Source organism: Anabrus simplex, chromosome 4 (assembly GCF_040414725.1).
Source record: "Anabrus simplex isolate iqAnaSimp1 chromosome 4, ASM4041472v1, whole genome shotgun sequence".
Lineage (NCBI taxonomy): Eukaryota > Metazoa > Arthropoda > Insecta > Orthoptera > Tettigoniidae > Anabrus > Anabrus simplex.
Window position 1 is genome coordinate 281,898,152 of NC_090268.1, and position 14,417 is coordinate 281,912,568.

Sequence of the window (14,417 nt, forward strand, 5' to 3'; positions counted from 1 at the left end):
AAGAATACTCCGGAAGAACATTTCAGACTTTCCTTGTAGTACTTAGACATCCTGAATATATTTTTCTCGAAGAGATTATTTTATTTGCTTATAAAGTAATATCTTCCTATATGTCTTACCGCCGTGCTTTCATTAAGTAAAAGCATTGATGATAAGCATGAGTGATCTGTTAAAATTTTTGTCACCATGTCGATAAATACTGCATATATACTTAAGATGGGCATTGCTACGACTTAGAGGCCAGCAACAACGAGGATTTTGACTGCAGCACTCGCGAATTATATTACGCTTGAGTATATTTGGGATGCATTTCATCGAGATCGCGCCCTTTAGTCTCAGGTACACAACACACTACAAAGCACAAACCGCCCACGGATATCGCCGCATATAACCAGAAGGTACCATGCAGTCCGAGATGCTGTTGGAAGTCAACGAACGTCTTGACGCCGACGAACGCGCATACATAACTGAAGGATGTGGCGAGGGAGGTACCCAGCTCCCTATATTCCAAAGGAAACAATTCTCCGATGAGCAACCAGGAAATGGGACTGATGCCTAATGAGAAAGCGACTGTAAACACCAGCACGCACAATAATGGTATCCAGTCATGTTGAGGAGAGAGTCCCATGTGTGAGAAGCCACCGCGGCCCCGGTGGACATCTTCATAGTAGGCGAAGGAACCAAAACCTGCGAGGGCCATGGACATGAACATGCTGCTGGCTATGAGCAAGGGCAGGCGGCCCACTGTGTCGATCAGGAGACCAGACAGCAGTGATGCCAACAGCTGAACAAAGGCAACTGCGACGGCACCTCCATGTGGGTTCATTCCTCCAAATGTTTGTCTGAAGATCGAGACGGCGTAGAAATTGAAGGCATTGGCTCCGGAGAAGCGTTGGAAGAGCATGAGGCCGCAAGTTGTAAGTATGGGCCTTGTCAGTTTGGTGTACATGATGGCATAAGCGTTGCGGCGAGTCTCCTGGTTCTGCTTACTTGCCAAGATGTTCGTTCGAATGGTGGCCAGTTCGTGGCCTATGTCAATCCCCGGCCCTCTGAGCCACTGAAGTGACCGCGCCGCCTCTTCATCTCGTCCAGCTAACACCAGAAAGCTCGGCGTCTCAGGTACATACATCACTGTAGCAAACAGCATGATGGGTGCCACGGCAACCACCATCGCTAGCTGGCGCCAGTCAAGATAAGCGCCCACAGCGAAGCTGATCAGAGTTCCAATATGTCCCACGATCTTCAGCACCGCACTCAGGCAGCCGCGAATGTCTGGCACGGAGATCTCGCTGATGTACACCTGTAAGCAACAAGCGTAGCATTATACACCCAGACTGACAGTAGATAATTTCAGTTCATTAATGTATAATAATAATAATAATAATAATAATAATAATAATAATAATAATAATAATTGGGGAATTCCAACTGGACCATGTAGCCATCAGTAGAAGTAACAGCAAAGAAGTGCTGAATGTCAAAGTACTGAGAAGTGCAAACATTGATTCAGACCACTATCTTTCTTTGATCAAAACCAATTTCATCCCTCTTAAGAGAAGCAGAGAAGACCACTGCATCAAGTCGCGAATTCCAAGGTTCAATCCAGCCAAGCTGAAAGATAACAATAACTTCACCGAGACCCTGGCTAAAAACAAAGATAAAAAAGATTGGCCCCAACTACAGAAGGCACTAACAGATGCAGCGACAACCATCATCCCGGCGGTCAGAAAGAACAAACATCCATGGTGGACAACTATTTGTGACAAAGCAATGGAAGAGAGAAAGCAAGCATGGCTAAAATGGAACCGTAACAAAAGTCTGGATAACCATAAAAACTTCTTAGAAGCTAGGAAAACTGCTACTAAAATTATCAGGAGCACCAAGAGGCAGTACAATAAAGATATAACTGAACAAGCAGAGAGGGATTTTCAAAGAAACAACACTAGAGACTTCTACTAAACTTTTAAATCTCAAATAACACCCTACTCAGCCCCTACACTTCACCTTTGGGGAGCTGACGGAAAGTTGAAAATGAACAATGAAGAGTGCACCACAGTTCTAGCACCTCCTAAATTCAAAAGAACCCAAGGAGAAACTGCATTTCGAATGTTACTAAGTCGGACTCTCTCTCACCAACAAAGGGGGAGATCCAGAAAGCCATTTCAGAATTGAAATGTAACAAAGCAGCGGGCGAGGATGGAATCATAGCAGAGCTCTGGAAATACGCTGATGAGGAGTCAATCCAAAGTATCCATGAAATGATATCTAATATCTGGGTGACAGAAGCGTCACCTAGCGACTGGACCTCAGCTATCATCCACCCGTTACACAAAAAAGGTGACAAATCAGATCTCAACAACTACAGAGGGATTTCCCTTGTATCAGTGACGTACACGATACTCCCCAAAGTATTACTCACAAGAGTAAAGGCTCAACTAGACTCCTGCATCGGAGAGTACCAGGCTGGGTTTCGCAAGTCAAGGTCATGCGCCGAACAAATCCTGAACCTCAAAACCATCATCACTTACAAAAACCTAAGCGCCTCACCCTACGTGGCAACATTTGTTGACTTTCAGAAGGCCTGCGATTCAGTAGATAGAGAGTCACTCTTCCAGGCACTTGCTGAACTGGGATTAGATAAGAAAACCTTGAATCTAGTGAAAGCAACTCTTACCAACACTACATCCAGAATCAAATTCAGAGTGGAACTGTCCCAGGGCTTTGAGATCAAAACAGGTGTTAGATAAGGGGATGGCCTATCTCCAGTCCTCTTTAACTGCCTACTCGAAAAAGTCATTCGTGAGTGGACGAAAATGCTAAAGGATGACTCTGGATTGAGAATAGGCTACAAGAAATACAAGTTAACAGTCAACTGTTTAGCCTTCGCAGACGATCTTACACTCCTGGCATCCAGTGTGGAGGAAGCTGTCCATCAACTATCCTCTTTCGACCACATAGCAGCTAAAGTAGGGCTGAAGATCGCCATCAACAAAACAGTTTATCACAAACATCAAAGATGCACCCAAATCAATCCCACTGGGGGACAAAACAGTACAAAGGACTAACTCCTTCAGATACCTAGAAGAATGGATAACCCCAAACATGAATGAAGATCAGATCATGAACAGCAGATGCATCAAATTGGAAAGCGCCTACCACCTATGTAAGAGTATGTACAAATCCAATCACTGTCCCTTAACTTCAAAATCAGGCATTACACTACTGTAGTGAGACCGTCAGTACTATACGCCTCAGAATGCCTAAACATGGTAAGAAAAGGGCAACTTAGAAAACTGGAGCTGAAGGAAAGGAAGATCCTGAGAAAAATCATGGGCCCTATTAAAGAAGAAGGCAAGTACAGAATCAGGAACAACAACGAACTGTACCAACAATTGGAGAGCATTACAACATCTATGAGGAAGAGGAGTTTGAACTACTGTGGTCATGTCATGAGAATGGACAATCAGAGGCTCACCTCCAGAATCTTCCACACCATCTCTAGAGGGAAAGCGACTAATGCCAAGTGGGCAAGACTCGTCAGAAAATACCTTCAAGAACTGGACATTGCTCCCAGTGAAATTTATGACAGGAATAGGTACAGAACGTTGATCAGAACATCAAACTCTCTCCAGTCACTAACAGAAAAAACAGTGCAAGGATGAAGGAGTACTGGTCAAAGAAGAAAGCTGCTAGAGATAAGAACCACGTGGTCTGTAGCAGGCCCAAACGGAACTAAAAAATAAAAAATAAGAATAAGAATACCTAACATCTGTAGATCACTTACATACTCGGAAGTATATCGTTGAATTATTTTGTCAACGTCCGCTTCCAATATTGTTATTTAATGACTGCAATAAAACAGTTGTGTCTCAGCTCAGCTGCGAGTTGTATACTGTTTTGAATGACAGAAGCGTGGTGCGATCAAACTCAGGGAATAGAAATGAGAAGAGCAGTGGGGGTGTTGCACTACTGCAAGTACCGTTGTTGGATTCGACATCCGTCTGTTAGGAATTTTTCCCCGATAAATTCGTGTAGCTCGACGAGTCGTTCTTTACCATTCGCTAGCAGCATGTCAAGATACTCGTCGTTTGGGCGCACGGCCATCGTCCAGACATTGTTACTACGTGCGGTCTCCCAATAGTAATAGAGCGACCCGACAAGCTCAGAGCGATATGTCCGGGTCCGTGGCTAAATGGTTAGCGTGCTGGCCCGGCAGCCCTGAAGATGGTTTTACCGTGTTTTCCCACTTTCGCACCAGGCAAATGCTTGGGTTCTACCTTAAGGCCATGCTCGTTTACTTCCTACTTGTAGCACTTTCCTATCCCATTGTCGCCATAAGACGTATGTGTCGGTGCGAAGTAAAAATTAAAACAGAAGAAAAAACATGTACCATTGTTATTTATCACTTTGCAGCTGATTAAACATTCGTTTCCATGTAAAATGTCTGAAATAAAATTTCACTTTAGCAGGTGTTTTCTCAGAATAGATGGTAAGATTATTTATTTCCTTGGTCCTGTGCGCTTGTATAACAAAAATACCAGGCTATTTTTTTTATAAAAACAAAGAATTTGAGACGTGTAGCTGTTAGCTTGCATTCAGGAGAATACGGATTCGAATCCCACTGTCGGCAGCACTGAAGATGGTTTTCCGGGTTTCTCCATTTTTACATCAGTTTAATTAAGGCCACGATTGCTTCCTTCCCAGTCGTAGGCCTATTCGGACGTTGCCATAAGACCTCTCTGAGTCGGTGCGACGTAAAACAAATAACATTTAAAATCTTGCGGAGTTACATGTAGGGTCTAGGATTAATTCGTTTTGAAGTGGTAGTTCACTGCTATTTACAGTTAACAAAATGAAGAATGTATCAGGATGGACAGCATTTACACCGCAACACGCTTTTGAAGCTCACAGCAACGTGGAGTCAAGCCAAACAAACAAGATTTCGACTTATTACCGATATAATTTCACATCTCCAAACTGATAACAGCGAACCATGGAAGTTACAGTTCGATTGTCAGTTCGGCCTCTCTGCATCCTACGTCTACATCTTCATTCGCGCCACGTTATTAACAATGGCATAGAAAGAACGCTGAAGAGATCGCCCTTCATACATACGAAACAAACATGAATGAATAAATAAGATTTTAGTTTGAAAATTGAAAAGGATTTCCTAAAAATATAAGCAGATGGCTATTTTTACTATCATAACTGACGTATGGTAATCCTAACTGTTGGTACAGTTAGTGAAGAAAACACTTGTCTTAGATGTGAATGGTAGCCGCCATCTTCGACTACGCCAACGTCAAACAGCGGCTCTGGACTAAACTCCACATTTCATTGTTCTATGTATATTCTCTACGTATGTTTTAAAACTTAATAAAAATAATAGCTATTTGTTTTATGCTGGAAGTAAGTATTTGTCTCCGCTATTTCATTTTCATCAGTTAGTTATAATAATTTAGTTAATTATTTTGATATTGTACGCTACCTTGACCTGCGACGACTAGACTATGGACATGGACATTCTCATGTTTTTCAGTTCCGACAGTTGTCATTTATATGTACGTGATCTTGTTACTCATTTTTTATACTTTGCTATATTTTAATATCAATGTTTATGTAAGTGACGTTTAGCAGCTATAGCGCAGTAAGCATGTTATTGTGCGACTAAATGCACTAATATTTCAGTTAATATGCCATATTAATTATCAAATAGGTATATATATACTTATATTAATTAGTAAACAAATTGTTGAAACTAGTCTATCGACTTGATTAGATGTAAGAGAAGGCTGGCTACCTGGCCTTTATCTTGGCTGGATAAATAAATCATGAATTTATCAAAGCTTCGGAGAGCTCACCGGCTCCAGTGTTTTAGCATTAAAGCTACCACACACAGAAAGCTATGTTAAGCATGCCAAGCTATGTTTTGCTATGTTACGAATATAAAGCCAAGCTACACTATGCTAGGCAGCCGTCTTAAGATGGCGGATCAAATGAAGAAGATACTTTTTTATTGACCGCTGTCGCTTCTTTCTATTAAGAAGACCTGAATATTAAGTACCCAAATTATGGAATGTGGGGTAAAAATGTATGTAAAAGCAATAAATGGTAAATACAACCAGTTTCCAGAGTTTCATTTATTTCTTGCCAACAGTTGTCTTTCATGGTTATATCTAATAATTTGACAAACGAGTGTATTTTTGTATCTCTTCAATACGTCTTTTACCCTTTGCCTTCCATGATAATTAACAACAAAGAAACAGTTAAGCAATATAATAGCTGCTATATTGAGGTAATTCACGAAAGCCACACACATGAAATGACTGCTAGGCGCCGCGCAGAAGAGTAGTAGTGCGCATCCGCGAAGCCAGCTACAGCTAGAAAATCGCTTCCTTGGCGATCAGTAAAATTTAGCTTGACATGGCTTAGGTTAGCATAGCTTAGCATAACAGTCTGTGTGTGCGATTCCATATAACTTCATTGGAGTGATTTTTTCATTGGGTTGTGTAGTATAGCTTAGTTTTCTGTGTGTGGTGGCCTTTACTGCGCTGTCGGGTTACCAGCTAAAATGAAATAACATACCTGTGTGACGAGCAGTACTATAGCGCAGCAGAACCCTCCGACGAAGGCAGTGGCGAACATCATCTCGACGCTGCTGGCGAAGACGGTGACAAGCCAGGATGCGGAGAAAGGCAGGGACGTGAGGAGCAAAACTCTCTTCCGACCGAAGCGCATGGCGAGCCCACCTAGCATACCGCCGAACAGCGCACCTAGCAGTGACAAACTGGCCACCCACGAGGCTTGCTGCGCGCTCACCGTGAAAATGCCGGTAGCATTGTGTGCAGACCCTGCTCCTCCCGGCAGCCGCTGCTGTTGCTGCTGCTGTTCTTGCAGAGATGCGATCGCTGGCGAGCTGTAGCCTTTGCCCAAACCTGCGGCGAACGGGCCGAGCGAGACTGCCAGTGCTGCTAGGACCTGCACAGAGACCATAAGGATTACGGATATAGAATGCATGTTCAATTCTTCACGAGAAAAATAGTCAAATCGTGGCAAAGATTGTTCAACACTGCTGACGGTTTGACAAGATTTGAAAGAAATAAAAAATGGCAAGGTTTGATAGCATTTTGTTTTAACATGGAGGAAAGCACGTAGTAGTTGTGGTTCTTAGCCTAGCAGTGGGATATAATAAAACAAGAAGAGAAACGCGCAGTAATGCATAATTTCCATGGGTAAGAGATTAATGTGGTTATCTTCAACATAATTTTGTAGTGTATTGACTGCTATAACGTAATTTCTATTGCATTTACTCACATGAATTAACTGAATAAAAATGATAGCAATGCAACGGAAATTCATGTACAGTAAGTATTTCTTTTTTTGCTATTTAACGTCGCACTAACACATTGAAGGTTTTCGGCTACGGAAGGGTGGGAGATTGGGAAGGTAGCGGCCGTGGCCTTCATTAAGGTACAGCCCCAGCATTTGCCTGGTGTGAAAATGGGAAACCACTGGAAAAAATCTTCAGGACTGCCGACAGTGGGTTTCGAACCCACTATCTCCCAAATGCAAGCTCACAGCTGCGCGACCCTAACCGCACGGCCACTTGCTTGGTACTACAGTAAGCATTATTACATGAAAACATATTAGGAATTCAATAATAATAATAATAATAATAATTTGCTGTTTTGATTCCCGGCAATCCCACCATGCCTAGCGGCATAGCGCGCACTGTTACTACTCAAATCCCATTGGTCAATTCTGTCAAAGACTTGGCAATCATTTGATCGACTAGAAAATGTTCTAATTCACTTTCAAGACTTTTGAAGACTTATGAAGACTTCTCAAGTATTGCAAGCTATTAGGTAAGTAAACTTGTGAAGTACGGTATTGAAAATTCTTGTGAAATCTTGAATTTGACAAAAAAAATTGATCATGTATAACAGGCTTAAGAGTAGCAAGTTCAGCAAATTTTCAGAATGACAAATATCACAGTACTCGTCCCTCAGGCCAGAGTAAGTTGAGATGCAGAAGCGATATAGGCCTTCCGTTTCTCTTGTCATGTTAGATTTGCTAAATATAAGATTTTTAGAAATTTGCCCAGTTTAACAACATGCCATAGAGTTCCGAATTGACAACATAATCTAACAGAGTTCCACATAAAAGTTGTCAGGAAGAGTATTTTAGGACCCTTCCTATACCTTTCTCTTTTTATTGCCTACTGTTCCCCGAGCGGAGGTATTGTACCTGTGAGTGTGAGAAATCTGAACGGAGATGTAAGGGAAATCTGTTGCGGCCGATCAAAATTGAAAACATTGACGAAGGAGGAAGAGCCGTTTGTTTGGATGGTACTGAGTTCACAGATGGCAGTTATAGAGGACCTCTCGGAGTATATATGGAATCTGAACTCAGCAAAATTAATTAAATCAGATGTCGTCAATTCAGTCTTTCCATGTCCGTCCAGTATGGTGCAACGAGCAGTGACCATTCAGTGCAGCGCAGGGAAGGTCGACTCTATTATGGCAGTGAAGGATTGCGAAGTGCTTAATGTGCCATAAAACAGGGTACAAGGAATCAATTTGCATCTACACTACTCTTCGTGTCAGCTCAAGAAGAAATAGCGTAAAATCTAATAAAGGGACTCGTATGGAAAAATCAAAGTACCTGTTTAGTTGCAACTTATTGTACATTATAAATTGAATGTCTTTATAATCAAGGCTGTCAAGGTAATTTACTTGTTACATAGTTTACACAAGTTTCTTGAAGTGGAAAACCAGCTTTTACATACGTTAAACCAAGAATATCGCTTGGCCATAAAGTAGCTCCATCTGTCACAGGCAGAGAAACTCCCGGTGCGGCATGTGCTTGGCGCCACTCGTCTCCCAGTAGAGATGTGTCCTACGTTTTATCATTTCTTTCCTTAAGAAATAGTGAGTCGTGGCGAATAAAATTAGAAAATTAAATATAAAAATATACAATCAACGTAAAGCAACTTGCAAAAATGCACACAGAAAGGGGACGTATCAGCATATCACATGAAACTCTTTCTTACTTAAAATATTCAAAATGTCCTCCTTGTGCAGAAAACAAGTTATTTAAGCGGAAGTAAAAACAAAAAAAAATGAATTAATAACGTAGGAACTACTGTAAGTATATTTTATAAAAAGGTAGATATCTTATTACACATTATTTTCTAATGTTTCTTGACACCCACCTAGATTCTAGAACATGTCACGAGATATATATAGGGTGTAACAACATAAGTCAAACTGTAGGGCATATTCCTTACAAAAAAGGAAAAGAAAAATATATGGACATCCATGGATCCGGAAACGCTTTATTTCCCTGTTAGAACTCATTCTCTACAATTCTACGTAGTAAATTAATCACTGGGAAACACACAGACCGAGCTCGATAGCTGCAGTCGCTTAAGTGCGGCCATTATCCAGTATTCGGGAGATAGAGGGTTCGAACCTCACTGTCGGCAGCCCTGAAGATGGTTTTCCGTGGTTTCCCATTTTCACACCAGGTAAATGCTGGGGCTTTACCTTAATTAAGGCCATGGCCGCTTCCTTCGCATACCTAGCCGTTTCCTGTCCCATCGTCGCCATAAGACCTGTGTCGGTGCGACGTAAAGCAACTTGCAAAAATGCACACAGAAAGGGAACGTATCAGCATATCACATGAAACTCTTTCTTACCTAAAATATTCAAAATGTCCTCCGTTAGCATTGAAATGCTGGCAGTGTTGATGTGATGTTCAAGGCTAGTATGTATGGCCTATCCCGCTAATGTTAAATTTGCTAACACGACCCATTTTCTCAACAACTACGTAATACACCTTTTGCAGTTTACTTACACATACGTTCAACCAAGAATATCGCGTGCACAATGTAAATAATAACAACAATTGTTATGTCAGTCCTACCAGCGAGGTTTCCATTATAATTTAAACCAAACGACAATTTTGTAAATCGTATGGTTCTTGAGATAGAAATTTTTAACTGACCAATGGTTTTTGAAATCCTAAAAATTTCCTGTGCAGATAATTAGACTTAAATTAAATATACTTCCGCTCAATCAAATTTAATCAATCGTTCGCCAAATTAATCAGCAAATTCCAAATAATGTTTATGCATAAAAATCTTTTTTTTAATGTGCAAAATGGCCATGTATACTCTTCTTAAATCCTTGAGATATGGAAAGAGCCTGCAGTTGTGTAGGAACATGTATCCGGCTTGAACGCGACAGTTCATTCCAGTAACGTTTAAAAAACCATACCGAAGAGAAAATTTATTTAAAACATGTTTTCTTTCGAACGTAAAAACAATAACCATCGCAAAAACCGTGTACAGATTTTTCTAATTTCTTCCGAAATTCAAGTTTGATAAGACCGTTTATATGCGCAATTTGCAAAACACTAATATAACATCGTTTTATGTAAAACTGCACAGCCCTGGTTCTGACCGACCCACTTTCTTCTCGGACTCCGAAAGTGCAGGCCAGTGCTGCGTGAGAGGAAGCAGAGCACGATGGTGCAAGCAGCTGACGACGCCTGGATTAAATCAACTTTAATAACAGCTAATAATTGTAAAGATGAGCTTTTCCCCTCATGTTTCATAACCTATCTCTTTTAGTTGGTTTTACATATATGATCATAATTAAACTCGTTCTATCCCAGCTTCATTTTAGGACATGAATTTAAGTTCAAATCAGTTTTGCATGCTGTGAACTCAGATCGTCTTTTACAAAAGTAATATCAGCACATCACTGAGCAAGAATATAAACGTTACTGATATTCCTTAGCTTTTCCCTGACGCAGGTGTTTACCAGCTCTGCTCGGGCCACGGAACAGCGCGTACATTTAATTCCTCCAGATCTGGAGCAGGCAGCGAGAAATATAAGACACGATTAATCCACCAACCACATTTGCGTCGCAAATTCCATCGTTGCTGATGGAGGCTCGTGGGCTCAGAAGCTTTTGAGCATTGGTTGACGACCACGGGACCCCAGGTGTGTCTGGCATTGCTTCCATTTACTTGTGATATGGTCCCCCTTTCCCCGCTTTTTCTCTCCAACTCCATTGATGAAATCTTTGTTTTTTTTCTTCCGACCCCGTTCGAATTAATTTCCGAGGCGAAGGGAGTCTTTCATGCTCACGCCTTTGAGCCCGCCCTTTTCTTCGGAAGGCATGTTCTTTCTTCGAAGTCTTAGAACGCTTCTACGCTCATTATTAAGAGGAGCTGATAATTACTGTACCGAGGAAATTGGCTACGCGGTTTGAATCACATAGCTGTGAGCTTGCATTCGAGAGATAGTGGGTTCGAACTCGACTGTCGGCAGTCCTGAAGATGGCTTTCGGTGGTTTCCCATTTTTACACCACGGGCGTGTGTGTTAGTGAGATGTAAAACAGGTAGAAAACTTTAATATAACAACCAGCACCTCCGTCATCCTTGGTGGTGCTTTTCTGTAATGAAACGATTAGTATTCTCCATTTCCGGTTTTTAATACATAGCCTACATATGCTTTTATTGGCCAGTGAAATCGATAGTTAGGTTCGAGTTAGGTTGTTGTTTTATCCTTTCCGAGAATAATCGATGCAGACGAATGCGGCTTTGTTCTGATGCTTGTGGGCTATGAGTGATAAAGTAGCGGAGGTAAATGTAACAGCTGACACTATCGCTTGGCCATAAAGTAGCTCCATCTGTCACAGGCAGAGAAACTCCCGGTGCGGCATGTGCTTGGCGCCACTCGTCTCCCAGTAGAGATGTGTCCTACGTTTTATCATTTCTTTCCTTAAGAAATAGTGAGTCGTGGCGAATAAAATTAGAAAATTAAATATAAAGATATACAATAAAATAAACTAGCTCCATATTCGTCTGTTCAGCAGACTAACCTTTATATAATATACATATCCTTATTCTAACAATCTCCGCCTCTGTGGTGTAGTGGTTAATGTGATTAGTTGCCATCCCTGGAGGCCCGGGTTCGATTCCCGGCTCTGCCACGAAATTTGAAAAGGGTATGGGGGCTGGAACGGGGTCCACTCAGCCTCGCAAGGTCACTTCAGTAAAGCGGGCTGAGTGAGGGGGGTGGGGTCGATTCCCTCCTCAGCCATCCTCGAAGTGGTTTTCAGTGGTTTCCCACTTCTCCCCCCCGGGGAAATGTCGTGATGGTACCTAACTTAAGGTCACGGCCGCTTCCTTCCCTCTTCCTTGCCTATTCCTTCCAATCTTCCCATCCCCCCACAAGGCCCCTGCTCAGCATAGCAGGTGAGGCTGCCTGGGCGAGATACTTGTCATCCTCCCCGGTTGTATCCCCCGACCTAAAGTCTCCCGCTCCAAGACACTGTCCTTGAGACGGTAGAGGTGGGATCCCTCGCTGAGTTCGAGGGAAAAACCGACCCGGGAGGGTAAACAGATTAAGTAAGAAAGAAAGATTCTAACTATACGGTACAGTAAACATTCTTCATTTGGAAATAGTTTACTTTTTGAGAAAATATTCCTCACTCCTTCGAATTCACTGTCATAAAATTGTGAAGTAGTGACATCGTTATTTGAGGCAAGCGGCAAATTCTTGACCATTTTGTATATAGCCTATTTCTCTCATTATTTCCAATGAATGCCGTATTTAATAACGAGCATTTCCTTTGCTTAGTTATATTGTAGGTTAGGATTGCAAAGAAAAACTGTAGGCCTACAGTTCTCAAAAATTCAGACATTTGTCTTCAGAATGTCTACCTACCAAATTAGACTACCCTTCTAAAACGGTCGTTTCTAAAAATGTTACTCTTGTTTTCTGATCCTCGCCGTTCACATACAGACCTATTCAGACGGGTTATTTCATGAAAGAGTACATTGTGATCTCCAGTAATACCTATCTTCTTCAAATAAAGCATAAGTTTACATTTTTCTACAATTTCCCGTTCAGGTTCTTTACAAAGGACCATTTGTTGACCACTGCTAATTCATCATACTGCCCCATTCATTTGCTAATGTAGTCACTGCAAACAATAAAAGGAAGCATTGCCGGGCTGAGTGGCTCAGACGGTTAAGGCGCTGGCCTTCTAACCCCAACTTGGCAGGTTCGATCCTGGCTCAGTCCGGTGGTATTTGAAGGTGCCAAACACGACAGCCTCGTGTCGGTAGATTTACTGGCACGTAAAAGAACTGCGGGACTAAATTCCGGCACCTCGTCGTCTCCGAAGACCGTAAAAGTAGTTAGTGGGACGTAAAGCAAATAACATTAAAAGGAAGCATTCATTTACTACGGTTTCAAGCGCTTCAGATGATAAGTGCGTACAGAATGTTTAAGCGGAACTGAGAAGGGGCATTAAAAATCGGGTGATACCCGGTTAAATCGTATGATTTGGTAACCATAGCCTAAGCTTCTAGGTTCTAGTCTGGTTAAGATTGGTGATTATAAAATGCATAGTTGAACATGCTGTAATATCTGCCGACGTATTTTTGAGTTTGTTTATTGTCTGGTTGGCATAGTTTCGATTCCTGGCTCTATCGCCAATTTAAGAATGATTAACGGGACGCTTTACGAAGTCTAGCTTCGAGTAAAAGGTGATTACAGGAATGAGGTCCGGCTCCGTGGCTAAATAGTTAGCTTGCTGGCCTTTTGGTCACAGGGGTCACGGGTTCGATTCCCGGCGGGGTCAAGAATTGGTTATTTCCGCTGGCACGGAGCTGGGTGTATCTGTCGACTTCATCATCATTTCATCCTCATCATGACGTGCAAGTTGCCTACGGGACTCAAATCAAAAGACCTGCACCTGGCGAGCCGAACATGTCCTCGGACAATCCCGGCACTAAAAGCCATACGCCCTTTCATTTACAGGAATCAGTTAAAATGTCACTCCCAGCTATTGTAGAAGATAGTTTCCATGGTTTTTCACTTCAAAACCAGGTGAATATCGAAATGGTAGGAATTGTCCAGTCAAGAATGCCAAGCAATACGGCTTAGGGTGTCGTAACACTGGCCACGAGACACTTTAGTATCGGCAGGCAATCTGGTCTGGCAGCAGTCATCTTGGCAGGCCGAGGCTCTAATGGACTGTTGCACCTAGGGTTTTTCTTTTTTTTTTTTTTTTTTAAACTAACATCCTTTAGTACAAATACCTGCCGGGTGTGTGGCTCGGATGTATAGCGCTGACTTTGCGAGCCAAAGTTGGCCTGTTCGATCCCGCCTTAGTCCGGTGGAATCTGGAAGTGTTCAGATACGCCAGCCTCGTATCGGTAGGATTATCAGTACGAAACAAAAACTCTTCGGAGGCAACATTTCCGGCGCCTCAATGTCTTCGAAAATCGTAAAAGTAGCTAATGGAACGAAAAACCAATGTCATCATGAGAGAATTGAATTGAATTTATTGATAATTTACATGCCACTGAGGCTGAAAAGCCCCTTTATGT

The 14,417-nt window shown here is 42.1% G+C and overlaps 1 protein-coding gene across 1 annotated transcript in view; it reads right to left on the reverse strand.

Annotated features, from left to right (window-relative positions):
• Positions 1-283: 283 nt before the first annotated feature.
• LOC136872254 (facilitated trehalose transporter Tret1-like) overlaps positions 284-14,417 on the reverse strand; it is an 80,554-nt gene continuing 66,420 nt past the window's right edge. Inside the window, exons 3-4 of the mRNA XM_068227394.1 lie at positions 6,586-6,978; positions 284-1,300 (exon numbers count right to left, since the gene is read on the reverse strand). Coding sequence (XP_068083495.1) covers positions 284-1,300; positions 6,586-6,978 — 1,410 coding nt within the window. The remainder of the gene's footprint in view (positions 1,301-6,585; positions 6,979-14,417) is intronic.